This window comes from Mirounga angustirostris, unplaced genomic scaffold (assembly GCF_029215605.1).
Source record: "Mirounga angustirostris isolate CCGP_5_RB_7025 unplaced genomic scaffold, mMirAng1.0.hap1 SCAF_5, whole genome shotgun sequence".
NCBI lineage: Eukaryota > Metazoa > Chordata > Mammalia > Carnivora > Phocidae > Mirounga > Mirounga angustirostris.
Window position 1 is genome coordinate 15,676,437 of NW_026991713.1, and position 13,719 is coordinate 15,690,155.

General features: G+C 46.9%; 1 protein-coding gene across 1 annotated transcript in view; it reads right to left on the reverse strand.

Moving 5' to 3' along the window:
- RFX4 (regulatory factor X4) overlaps positions 1 to 10,752 on the reverse strand; it is a gene marked incomplete at its 5' end in the record, with an annotated part of 92,817 nt that extends 82,065 nt beyond the window's left edge. Inside the window, 2 exons of the mRNA XM_064590237.1 lie at positions 9,165 to 9,288; positions 10,745 to 10,752. Coding sequence (XP_064446307.1) covers positions 9,165 to 9,288; positions 10,745 to 10,752 — 132 coding nt within the window. The remainder of the gene's footprint in view (positions 1 to 9,164; positions 9,289 to 10,744) is intronic.
- Positions 10,753 to 13,719: the final 2,967 nt, after the last annotated feature.

Genomic DNA, 13,719 nt, shown 5'->3' on the forward strand with positions numbered 1-13,719 from the left:
AGTTAAAAAATAAGAGCTGTGGGTCTTAGTTCAGAGGTTACTTGGGTGTGGGAAAAGAAGAGGGACGCCTCAAACAGCAAGAAATGAGAAATCCAGTACAATGACAAGTTGCTGTTTTGTAACCATGTATTGCAAAAGTCTTGTGCCTTCTCTTAAAACACACACACAGTTTTGTGAACATAAGAAAGAAATGATTAGGGAACCAGACTGGCTAAAGGGATTAATACCGTCACAACTTGAAGTCTGAAAGTGAGATGCGGACTCACTTTCTTTGTTGACAAGAGATGTCATCCCTTTAACAGAGAAGGAAAATAATTAAGTCTGGTGCTATCAATAAGGATTTTTAAAAAGCCCACCTCAATACTTTCATTTTAAAATGGGTGTTTGCCAGAGTGGTTACACTATGTTATGCAACTCTGGCCATTCAACAGTTTTTTGTAACACCTACTGGGTGCCAGGCACTGGGGAGGGGAGGGGGGGTCAATGAGGGTAGGATACTGCAGGTCCATAGCAAGTTCCCCAAGAGCAATTTCAAACATTCGCAAGAAATTCCCAACTAGTGCACTGAAACAGAAATGGAATTTCAAATCATGTGTATGGATTGATGCAGGATTCTGTGGAAACCCCCAAGGCCAGGAGGGTAACAGCTACTCTGCTGCCCCTTGCGAAGTACCACGGATGACAATTCCAAGAAGTCCCAAGTTCCAGAGGTGAGCCCGGTGTCGTCCTGAGGCTGCCTGGGTGATGTGTCACGCGTGTGAGTATGAGAAAAGCCAGTCATCACACACCAATTTAGTTAGAATGAGGTGAGTTATGTAAGCTCCAGGTTAAGTCAAAACTGGAAAAACTCTGAGGGCGATAACAAGAGCGGGTGAGGGTGGCAAAGACAGCATGTGTGCGAGGCAGGAGATTTTTAGAACAATTGTTCTCAAAACTGTTCAGAAGGAAGAGTCGAAACATCGATGCTAGTGGTGATATATTAAAAACATATATTAAAGTCATAAGATGTTGCCATGGTAAACCGAAATCATAATTCCAGCTCACGTGCATTGAGTGTTTATATTTACCGGGCACTGAGCCGAGGAAGCCCCGTTGACAGTCATCATGTCAACAACTCTCCACATGGTTGCCGTCACTGTCCCATTTTGTGGATGGGGAAACGGAGGCTCAGAGCAATTCAGAAATCGTCTGAACTCACGCAGCGGGTAAATGGCAGAGTTGGGACCCGAGCCCACACAATCTGACTTCTGAGCTCTCACGCGGCACGACATGCGAGACACCTGAAATAACAAACTATGGGATCTGGGCTGAAATCAGACCTCCTGACAAGGACACTCCACAGCAGGTACTAAAGGTGAAGAAAAACATACCCGAGAATTTAAAGCTGAATAGGAAACGCTATCGATGTACCGAATGGTTTCCTTTGAAAACTGGAGAGAGACTGTTCCTGAAGGATCCGAATGCCTCAAGAGCACCTTCATCTTTGTCGGTGGCCCCACATGGGTGTGCGCATGACCCCGGGCCAGGGCAGCCTGTCAGGACTCTCGAGGAAAGAGGGCAGGCTCGCAAAGCCAGAGCAAACTTTGGTTCCGTCTTCGTTCCAGGTATATGCAGCTGCCCGAAGCACGGGTCCCCAGAACACGCTGGACGTTTTTCAGCATTGCTCAAGCATGGCCAGCCGTGAAGAAGGAGCCAAATACTCAAGGAAGAGCCACCCAACAGCCCAAACTGCCAATTACCTCAAGTCCTCGTGGGGAAAAGGCAGGCTATAAATAAACTCAATTTATACATCTGGCACCCCAGCTTCCCCTTCTCCAGCCTCTCTACTGCTTCCTGGTGTCCCCACCCGGCAGCGGGCACCCAGTGCCCCCCATCCCGCAGCCCCAGCCCTGCCACGGCACGTATGACCTTGGGAAAACCACTCAGTCCCTCTCTTCATCTCCTCAGCTAGAAAAGGAAGGGGTTTGGGTCTCACCAACCAATCTCTAAGTCCCTTGAGTAGATTAAACTCCTTTAATTTGAGGTCTTAGTAACCGATATGGATTAATGAATTATCCTGCTCTGTTCTAGCTGCATTGTTACAGACTCAAGGAAGGGAACTGAGGATTCTGAGACATCAACAAGTCTCCAGGGGACATGCAGTTTTGAGGCTAACTGGCCTCTCCACGAATCAAATTACACTGTGTCATAGCTGTCTAGTGCCCGTCCACGAATCTGCCTCTTGCTGACACGTTCGACAATGCTGACCGATAAATCCCGTTACCGTCCCGCAGCCGTAAGTGATCACGTTGTGCCACCTCTGTTGCTTCCCCTGGGCTCTTCATTTGAGTAGTCCGTACATGTTTTCAGGATCCTGGCTTCCATTTCATAGTTGTGACGCATAGAAGGATACACAGGGGCCATATGGGGCAAAGGGGTCAAAAGGCCCCACCTTCCAGCTGGGAGATGAGTAAATCCTGGCGACGCCACGTTCAGCACGGTGACTACAGTTCATACTTGCTGTACGTTTTGAAAGCTGCTAAGAGAGTGGGCTTAAAAGTTCTTATCACCAAAAAAAGTTCTCATCACAATAAAAAAAATCGTTAGCTATGGGTAGTGATAGATTTTAATGAAGCTTATTTGGTGATCATTTCACAATATACACATATATCAAATCGTTATGTTTTACACAAACTAATATATGTCGATTATATCTCAATTTTTTTTTTAAAGAATACAATGGATTTTTAAAGTGCCCTTATGTGGATAAAACGGCTCATTGCTTACCCCTTTTCCCTTATTAACCAAACTCTAATTTTTTATTCCAGGAGGCAATGGTCTACATTTTCCTGCTTCCCTGATAACCAAGGGCGGCAGGCGAGATGTAGGGGAGATCACTGGGCCGGGCTCTGGGAAAGCTCCTGAAGACAGCTGATATGGCTGCAGTTTTGACCTTTCTCTTCTTACCCCCTTCTTCCCACTTGTTGCCTGGAATATAGCCTCTGTGGTCCAGCAGCCACTTGGGACCATGAGGTGATGCAAAGTTGGAAGCCATCTGCTACATGTGATGCAGAGCACAGAAAGAGAAGGTCCCCAGGTCCCTGATGCTCTTCTAGAGCTATTAATGCCAGCACCAGGTTAGCACCTTTTATACTTATTCTACGTGAAGAAAAATAAAACCATTCATTTATGTCACTGTTTTTTTTTAACCCACAGTCCCAACACAATTCCTAACTGATCCACTTTCTGATTTCCACCCAGGATTTACTTCACGGAGAAGGTTCCAGCGGCCTGGAGTCAGCCATGTCGTCTTTCAAAAGGAACAAAACCAGCATCTAGCTCCCAGGGCCGTGTGAGGAGTACACGAGATGCTGCCATTACGGTTTCTAGCTGCAAAGTGTTTCCAGCTTATATGGGAGAGATTGTCGTATGTTTGTAGACTAACTTCCCCATGTGACAGATGGAGGGACTGAGGTGCAGAGAGTAAAGGTGATAGATCCTCAAGTTCAGGACTCCACACCTGGCATTATTGGAAACTCCTGGCCTATAGCCCACGGTGGAACCTCAACAAAGTTTTGTTGAAGAAGACGTGTTTTTGCCTTTCAACCTCTCAGCAACGCATGTCACAGACGCTTGGAAAGCAATCCATTTGTATGTCACAGATGTGCTCTGGCTCAGAGATCTGAGGCCCTCTTTTGTTTCTGAAAAAGCTTAGCTTGCTGCTAAGCACCAAGATGCTCCATCTTTGTGCAGGTAGAGTTTTTGCTAAGAGTTTCCAAAAGACCAGTGGAGCCCCAGGAGAAAGAAGTATTTGGTGACATTAAAACACCCTCTTCAGCTTCTGTGGATCTCAAAGGGCTGAGGTGGGGAGAGGATGACCCTGGGTGTCTGGGGCTCCTCCCAGAGTGACCTCGCTCTCAGGCTGCCGCCCATCCCCCACCCCGAGGAGGCAGCAGTCTCCCCTCTGTGCCGCTCTACTCATGGGCATTCCAGCCCAGGGGCACATCCGCCATCGTGTTCTGTGGTTTCCTGTCCCTTCTGCAGCCCACTCCCCTCGAGGACAGACTGTCTTCTTCACTCCAGTTCCACCTGCCCGCACAGGGCTGGGGCCACAACAGGATGAGGTCAATGAATATCTAATAACTGGGGGAACCAAAGTGTTGAGGGGGAAGCAGCATAGGGAATACTGGCGGTGGGGTTCCCAGTGCCCAGAACCCTGGGTGGGGCAAGATTTGAGGGGTTCTTTCTCACCTGTGATGACCAGCACACTTGCCCCTGACAGACAGAGAGGCCAGGAATTCACTCCCAAATTCCATCATCTAAGAGGTTGCCAGGTGGCTGCTAATGACTACACCAAAGCCGGAAGGCCCACTGTTTTATTCTCCACACAGACCCACCTCCCGCCTACACACATACACACCCTACCCCCAAAATAAATGCTCTGGGTAAATGAGATAAGTTTAAGTGCATGGACTCTTGGAGCCAGACTTCCCAGGTTCACGTCCACTTACTGGCTGTGTGGCCTTGGGCAAATTATCTTACCTCTCTGGGGCTCAGTTTACCTATCTCTATAATGGGGGTAATAACAGTTCCTACCTCATAGAGTAGTTTGGAGGAGGCTGATATATGTAAAATGCTTACAACAATGCCAGGTCTTAGAATTTTTTCTAAATTGTGTTTGCAATTTTTATTAATTTTATAGAAAGTCTGTGAATGCTGCATTCATAATTAGACATGGCTAAATACTTCTAACATCTGTTAAAAAGAGTTACCTATTTTTTTAAGATTTACTTATTTATTTTAGAGAGAGAGTGTGAGCAAGTGGGGGAAGGGGCAGAGGGAGAGAATCTCAAGCAGACTCCCCACTGAGCTTGGAGCCTGACGTGGGACTCCATCTCATGACCCACGAGATCATGACCTAAGCCAAAACCAAGAGTAGGATGCTTAACCAACAGAGCCACCCGGGTGCCCCAAGAATCATCTATTAATAAGCTTGGGCAATTTAGCTGGGTCTGATGTCACGTGTTAGGCCAATTGATCCCTACAATCTTGTGTTTGTTTCAATTTACAGTTCCACTGTAAAATTTATTTTACTGCTTTTGCTGGAAAACTAGGGTTACCATTATGGAAGTATTTTTTTCTCAAGCTGACAAGCCTGCAGACACCAGCAGCAGGCGGAAAATTTCAGGGAAGAGAGGAAGGAGAGACCAGGCTCTCCCCTTCCCCACTGCAGGTCCCCAGGCCACATGCAGTCAAGGCTGAGGGGGTCAGGGAGGCGTTTTCAAGTGGATTTCAGGCTGCAGATTTTGATTGGAGTACTGGACTGGACTTTAATGTCTAAAAGACTCTAAATTATTGAAAAGAGGCTTGTTCTTATAATCAATAACCCAAAAGCTATTAAACCTGCCATGAAACCATCAGGGGTCAGGGAAGGAGGTTTGGCCATAACATCGTAGAAAGCAAAGTCACTTTCTGTATTTACACCGCTGAGTTCAGCCTGTTCCATACACAAGTTCCATTTGTGGAGGCTCATCTGTGTGTCTCTGAGAGTCAGAGTGTAATACGAAGTATGCGGTGAGCTGGTCAAAACCCTCCAACACAAAAACAGAGCCACGGGGTGAATCCTTAGTGGAGAAACAAGAGCAACCTGGGGGTGGGTGGCGGAAGGGAAGGTCAGCTGCAGAGCCCATCCCTTTAGCCAGTGTGGATGGACATCCATGGGGCTCCCCCAAACCCATGACTGGACTCCTCCCCCAGGAGATGGATGGCGAGCCCAGCAGAGGTCACTAGCTGGAGGAGCCCTCACAGAGCACCAGCTAGTCAAAATGACTCCCGTTGACTTTCCTCTTCCCACCTTCCTCCAATGTCCCTCTGCCTCAGCCCTGGAGAAGTCAGAGGACAGAGGGAGAGCCCACCATGCCCCTCTTCCACAGAGCAAATCCTGAGCCTCAGGAAGGGAGAGGCTCTGACTTCTGCATCAGATGGAGTTTGGTTTTTTGTTTTGTTTTTGTTTTTTGTCTTTTTAAAAGATTTTATTTATCCATTTGACAGAGAGAAAGAGAGCACGCCCAAGCAGGGAGAACAGCAAGCAGAGGGAGACGCAGACTCCCAGCTAGGCAGGGAGCCTGATGCGGAGCTCAATCCCAGGACCCCAGGATCATGACCTGAGCTGAAGGCAGATGCTTAACCAACTGAGCCACCCAGGTGCCTACAGATGGAGGTTTTAAACTGGACTGAATGGGACTTTTTTCATAGCTGAGGATGAGTTTTAATTATCCAACCAAGACCAAAATGATGGTTGGATGCTGTGAGGCTTCCCTGTGATGTTATCAGAGGACAGAGCAGGAAGGCTAAACAGAGGACTCTGAAGCTGGCCCTTCAAAGTATGAGAAAATACAATCAGTTTCCACTGATAAATGAACAAGTTCATCCCTGCTTAGCAAACAGGCTAATGGTAAATGGATATAATGCCTGTTTCATATGGGCATCATACAGGTCAAACAAATTCACATGTGTCAAATGATTCCAGCGTCCTTGGCAAATAGCCATAACATAAGTCATTCAATCTTCAATAAATATCTGAAGATCTATTATGTGCCAGGGGCTATTCTGGGAGCTGAGGATGCATAGTGAACAAAAAAGTCCTCGTGGAGCTTCCATTCTAGAGGAGGCGGCAAATAAAACACAAGCAACTAACGTAGACATACATATATATATATGTATATATTTTAGTTATGTCATATGTATAAGATAGTTACATATAATATATATTATCTGTAATATATAGTGGTAGAATAATAGGCAATGACATATGGATAACTATCCATATAACATGTAATATATTAGCTATACCATATAGGTAACAGCTGGGACAGTGATAAGTGCTACAAAGAAAAGCACGGTAAGGGGGCGCCTGGGTGGCTCAGATGGTTAAGCGTCTGCCTTCGGCTCAGGTCATGATCCCAGGGTCCTGGGATCAAGCCCCGCATTGGGCTCCTGGCTCGGCGGGAAGCCTGCTTCTCCCTCTCCCTCTGCCTCTCTCCCTGCTCATGCTCTCTCTCTCTCTCTCAAATGAATAAAAAAAAAAAAAAAAGCACAGTAGGAAACAGAGGAGGCAGGATGGAGTGAGGCCAGTTTTAGATAATGGTGCCTTCTTCTATTGGTAGAACCCTTCACAATTTTAAAAATGCTCTCATAAACACTGTCTCATTTTATCCCTAGAGTAATACGGGGAGGGGATTACTCCCATGTAGAGGTAAGGAAATGGGAGCTCAGAAAAGTTCAGTGACTCCAAGCTTTCGTTACCCTGGCCAACAGCAAATCAGGCACAAGACCAGTCTGGCTTGAATCTTCAGCATTCTCTGCGATGTCTAAATTAATTCTGGGACCCAAAGTCAATATGGTATTACTGGAAGCCTGTGCTGATGGAGCTTGGCCACACTGCTGGAAAGAGGATCTCTTCCAGGGCGCCTGGGTGGCTCAGTCGGTTAAGCGACTGCCTTCGGCTCGGGTCATGATCCTGGAGTCCCGGGATCGAGTCCTGCATCGGGCTCCCTGCTCAGCGGGGGGTCTGCTTCTCCCTCTGACCCTCTTCCCTCTCGTGCTCTCTGTCTCTCATTCTCTCTCTCAAATAAATAAATAAAATCTTTAAAAAAAAAAAGAGGCTCTTTTTCAGATCTTACTTGCAGCAAAACAGTTGCTGCCTTCCACTCACTTTATCAAGGACAGTATCCCAGCCAGGCCATGGGGGGGGGGGCGGGGGAGAGCCTCCCGGCTGATGCCCATTTCACCTCAGCCCACTTGCAAGCTGGGGAGGTGGGGTGGGGGGTGGGAGGAAGCTGCCACCAGTGACATTTTTCTCTAAACACGAAGCCGAAGTATTGGAACTTGCTTACTCAGAGTTAAAAGTTCTGAAAAGGGAATTCGTGAAACGTATACACTGACCTCTTTCTGCCACTTTACTCCTTGTTATGCCTGCACTCAGAAAACTGGTAAGGAATCTGGTGCAAAACACACTTTTTTGTGAGCAGATGCAGTGAACTTATACATGGGAAAAAGAAGCTAATAAAAGAAGGAAGAGTTTGGATGTACTGACTCAAATTAAATTGGGTATTTTAGAGGTATAAAAACCTATATATATGTATATATATAATTTTAAGATTTATTTATTTAGAGGGTGGAAGGGCATAGGGAGAAGGAGAGAGAGAATCTTTTTTTAATTAAAGATTTTACTTATTTATTTGAGAGAGAGAGAAAGCACAAGCAGGGGGAGGGGCAGAGGGAGAAGCAGGCTCCCCGCTGAGCCGGGAGCCTGAAGTGGAACTCGATCCCAGGACCCTGGGATCATGACCTGAGCCGAAGGCAGACGCTTAACCCACTGAGCCACCCAGGCGCCCAAGAGAGAGAATCTTAAGCAGACTCTGTGCTGAGCACGGAGCCCGACACGGGGCTCAATCTCACCACCCTGAGATCATGACCTGAGCTGAAATCAGGAGTCGGACGCTTAACCAACTGAGCCACCCAGGCACCCGAAAACCTATATTTTTATCTATCGAAGAGACAAAAGATTAGTCTTAGAAGAGCACTCCAAGAGCGTTCCTCAGTCTGTTACACCTGAATGATCAGCGGTAACAAGATTTTGTGGACATAGCCCGAAGTGTGGAATATATTTTTATTATGAGATGGACAGACAGCAGCCAGGCCTGCAGTAATATTACAAATAGTACCGCTCCCTACAGAGGACCTGCAGACCTCCACGCTAATGATGTAAGGCCATTTTCCAGTTTCTCCAAGGCTTTCATGTTACAAAGCCAAGCAGGCTCACTGACACACACGTAACACGACTGGGAGTTTAATACTGGCCTCTCAGAGGAAAGAAGCCACTTTCTGCAAATTAAGTATCGAGGAAATTCAAGTTAGGTGTTCACTTTTTACTTTATGACCTGTCCAAATCGTTTGGAATTTCTAATACTTTGGTATTACTTCGTTTTGGTATTCGGCTTGCTATTATCTTGTTAATAAGTGTTTGAACTTCTTACAGCAAAGTAGTATAGCAAAGTTACTAAACTATTTATTTTAGTAACTTAAGAAAAAAAGCAATGAAAATGTTAAAAATATTAGGAACTGTGCATAAATGACTTAGAAGAGGGGAGGAGAAGCAATAAGCCAGGGGTGGCCGGACTCACCTTTCCAAAGCTGGCTGCGTTGACAGGCTGGGTGTCGTTCTTCTCGCAGAAGTCCAGGTAATGCATGTAGAGGGCGCTGCGCGGGATGCAGACCCCCTCCGCAATTTCATAGTTCTCCTCCAGCCTGCGGAATAAATGCTCAGTGAGCAAACCTCAAGCAAGAAGGGTATGTGCCTTCTAGTCCTCCTCCAGGGGAGGACTTGGAGAGAACTCTTCCTCCAGATGGGGAAACCAAGGCCCAGGAGGACAAAGCAACCTGCCTGAGGTCAGGCATGGAGTTAGTAGGTTAGCAGGATCAGACTCGTGGCCCTTGTGGGTATGACCCTGGGTCACTTTCGGCTCAAATTCCCAGTCCCTCTCTTCTGGGCTGTCATTGGTCTGACCACATTCTGGGTGGATCAGGTTCCCCCAAACTCCAAAAAATGACACAGGAGCTTGTAGGCACCCCCATTCAGCCAAGCTTCGAACTGCACACTCGCTCATACAGCCATTTTTAATAGGGGTCACAGTGTTGGAGCCTCTTTGCTAATGAGAGCAGTGCAGTGGGGTGGCCTGGGAAAACAACTGCCCAAGGAGAAGGCAGACAGCTGGACAGCCAGGAACCCACTGACTGAAGGGAGGTTTTGTGACCACAGCAGGGGCTGAACCCTTTGGTCTCTTTGGGATCATTATGCTTCCAAGCCCATCACCTTCTCAATGAATATTGGTTAGGGACTCAGGGTGGGGGCTTCCCATGGGATTCAGACCCCAGCACTGTCACTTGCTGGCTTGATGACCTCGAGCAAGTTATTTAACCTTAGATGTCAGTTTCCTTTTGGAGGTGCTGGCTGTGATCGCCTTCAATCACATGACAATCAGATGTAACGTGTGACCTAAGCCAGCACGGTGAGACATGTGATAAACACTTCAATGTTGGACCTCATTATCCTCCACTTTTCCTCTCCATAAAACCTCTTTGGGGGCCTATATGTCCAGAATCTGTGCTAGATCATGGGCATATAAAAGTAAACTAGATACAGTTTATCATTCCCTTCCGCCCCCCATTAACCCAAACACCAGAGGGTAGGCATCAGAAAGAATCCTGCCCCCTTTGTCACAGACACGTTGGAAGATCGAGCACTTCTTCCAGTACAACTTCTGGGGCACATAACAATTTGGGGACTTCACTTTGGGCCTGCCGCTTTTAGAGCCTGGGGCACACGCTGCTCAATTAACTCACCAACAGAAAATATTTCTCTTTTGATCACAAATTGGATTTTAGGAAACAACCCAAGGTCACTTGGAACCAAGTCTGAGGGATAAAGTGGCTAGAATAACCCTTTCACCCCAAACATTTTTGGGGGGGGAGGAGGGAGCAAAAATAAGGCATGATTCTAAAGCAGTGAAATAAATATCCTCAAATGGCTTCTAGCTTCTCTGGGGGCACTTGCCAAAGAAATGGTCCAGGGCTGTCGTAACTGTGAGGTGGACCGAGGACGCGGCCTCCTGAGGTGCCCACTTGAAAGGGCAGCGTTTTTTTGGCTCATTCTTACATGCGGTTGAAAGAAAATCAATTCAATCATTTCATATCCAGACCCTACCGATGAATTCAACCCCAGGCATGCTCAGATGAATGAAGACGCCTGGTGCTGAATGGTCTCACCATCTCACCCACTCCCCCCTCTTCTGGGAAGGGGACAGCTGAGTAACTCCTGACCATTTTTAGAAGAGTTCCAGGAAACAGTTTTTGCAATCCTTTCTGCGTGACCTAATTCCTGGAGGCTGGTATGGTGTCTGATTCACTCCTGCATCCTGGAAGCCCAGCGTAGTCCTCGGCACACACCAGGTGCGCCGTAAGTGTTTGATGGATAGATCACTGTAGTCCTGTATTCATTCCACAAATACTTAGTAATCTCCTACCACCTGCCAAGTGCTGGGGATGCCATGGTGAGCATGACAGTCCTTGTTTGCATACAGGGAGCAGATTACTGGTGGGCAGATGGATAAAGAAACAGGTAATCTTTAATTCAACAAATATTTATTGAGTTCCAGGCAGTGTTTTAGACATTAAGGAAATAGCAGTGAACAAAACAAAGGCCCTGTCCTGAAAGAGCTTACATTCTAGTACATGTGTCCCTAACATCGTACATCAGAACTCTACATGTGGTTCCCTGTGGGAAAATGCTTTCACACAGAGATTAGATTTCTTAGGACTGTCCTAAGCTTCAGGTCTGCTATGAATGGGAATCAGCCTTCTAGCTTAGCCTGGACCCCTGCATGCCATTCACAGCATTGTTCCTCTATAAAAGTGAGTTCAGAGGTCCAAATAACCAGCTTATGCACAAACTTGTGTGGGCCATCTGAATACGACAGCTTTCACAAACAGGGGGGGTCTCACAGACATGCTTTGTTTGACCTGAAAACAGTGTTGGCTCAACTTTTAAAATTCAGGACACTTCACATAAGAATCGAGCTTCTTTTGAAAAGGCTGAGATCTGGCAACGCTGAGCCCATATTCCCGTATGACAATAATTGGCCAGAGGTAGGTGTGCCCTTGAGTTGGCCAGAGTCCCCACTCCTCCCTCCTTTTCTGACACCTAATCTATTTTCTGTTCCTTGTCTGGCTCCTGTAGGCTCTTGTGTTGATGTAAGGCACGCCTATGCCCTAGTTCACTTTGCAGCCTAATGGGGGCAAATAACGCACAGAAATAGGAATACTTAAGTACGACAGGTGCAGTCGACGGTGGGGAGATTCCTGTGTAGATGAGAGGAGACGATTAAGGTTTGTGGATGAATTGGGATTTGAACTTTGTGACAATAACAATGACTAGCATCTGTTGCTCTCTTCCCGGGTACCAGGCACTGGGTATCTGGTATCTCTTTCCATCCTCACAATAACCATATACAGTAGGTACTACACCTATGTTTTTTTTTTTTTAATTTATTTATTAGAGTGAGAGAGAGCGCGTAAGAGGGGGTAGGGTTAGAGGGAGAAGCAGACTCCCCGCCGAGCAGGGAGCCCGATGTGGGACTCGATCCCGGAACTCCAGGATCATGACCTGAGCCGAAGGCAGTCACTTAACCAACTGAGCCACCCAGGCGCCCTACACCTATGTTTTAAAGATTTTATTTATTTATTTGAGACAGAGAGAATGAGAGACAGAGAGCATGAGAGGGAAGAGGGTCAGAGGGAGAAGCAGACCCCCCGCCGAGCAGGGAGCCCGATGTGGGACTCGATCCCGGGACTCCAGGATCATGACCTGAGCCGAAGGTAGTCGCTTAACCAACTGAGCCACCCAGGTGCCCTACACCTATGTTTTAGATGACAAAACTGAGGCTCAGAGAGTGGAACTCATGTGCCCGTGGTCATGCAGCCAGTAACTGGCACAGTCTTACTCTAAACCACTGCAGTATCCTTGCTCTGGTGGATGGAGGGGGTTCCAGGTGAGGAGAACTGTGAGGATGAGAGACACACAGCATGTGCTTTGGAGGATGCAGACAATGGTGTGAGCAGAGAAGGGGCTTGCAGAGGAGCCTCTAAAAATAAGAAACAATGGGGGAGGGGGTATGGAGAAACTTTCAGTGCCCACAAGAGAATACGGCCTGGCATAGGAGTTTGGCAACCCTTGGAGTTCAAGAGTTACTACAAAAGTGTTATTTTCAGGGGGTGATGGAGCAGAACTCAGAGAACTGAAAAAATAAAGACTCAGAGGCAGGAAGAGCAGAGTGTTTCTGGGATGCTGCAGAAGTCATCACTGTGTCATCAATAACAACAGGCACTAATACTAGTTTAAAGCTTAATATGTTCTATTAGGCAGCAATGGGTTGACTGTAAAAGAATATAACAATCAAAACAAAAAACACGCAAGTTTCATAGGTTTCATCTCAGACTGCTGAGAGTCTTATTAAGCAATTTCCTTTCCAAGCTTTGATTTCAACTCTCTGGACTATGGTGGAACATTTTCCAGTCCAACACACACACACACACACACACACACACACACACACACAACTTGGGCAGCTGCAACTTTGTGCAGGACAAGCTGTGGGGAGGGCAAAAATATCTCTTTTTGCTTATCCTTGCTAACAATTTCCTAAAGTTAATTTTAGCCAGAAAAATCCACGGGTACATTCAAAATGCATGCATTTCAAGCCATTCAGAGTTCATCTTATGAAAGCCATGTGATCCTTTAAAATGACAGGGGGCCAGTTATGTTTTCTTAAGCATGGTTGTGGCCTGATCAGATTCATTCTTTGGAAAGGTTGTTGTGGCACCTCAATGGTAGGAGGCCAAGGCTGATTAGTGAGGCCTGGCACATGGTGGCTGACTAAGTAGTATCTGTTGAATGAATGAATGAACAAATGAGACCAGTTAGGAGCTCCTGCAAGAGTCCAGGCAAGAAGCGATGGGGCATGAATTGAAGGAGTGGCCATGGGGACAGAGACAACATTTAGGGTGTGGTTCTCATGTTGCCAGATGTGAGATGGATGGGAGCAACCCAGGCAAGCTCTGAGGTGCCTGACTGGGCTGAGCGCATGGCTGGAGGCCCCATTCCTCATGACTAAGAAGGGCAAA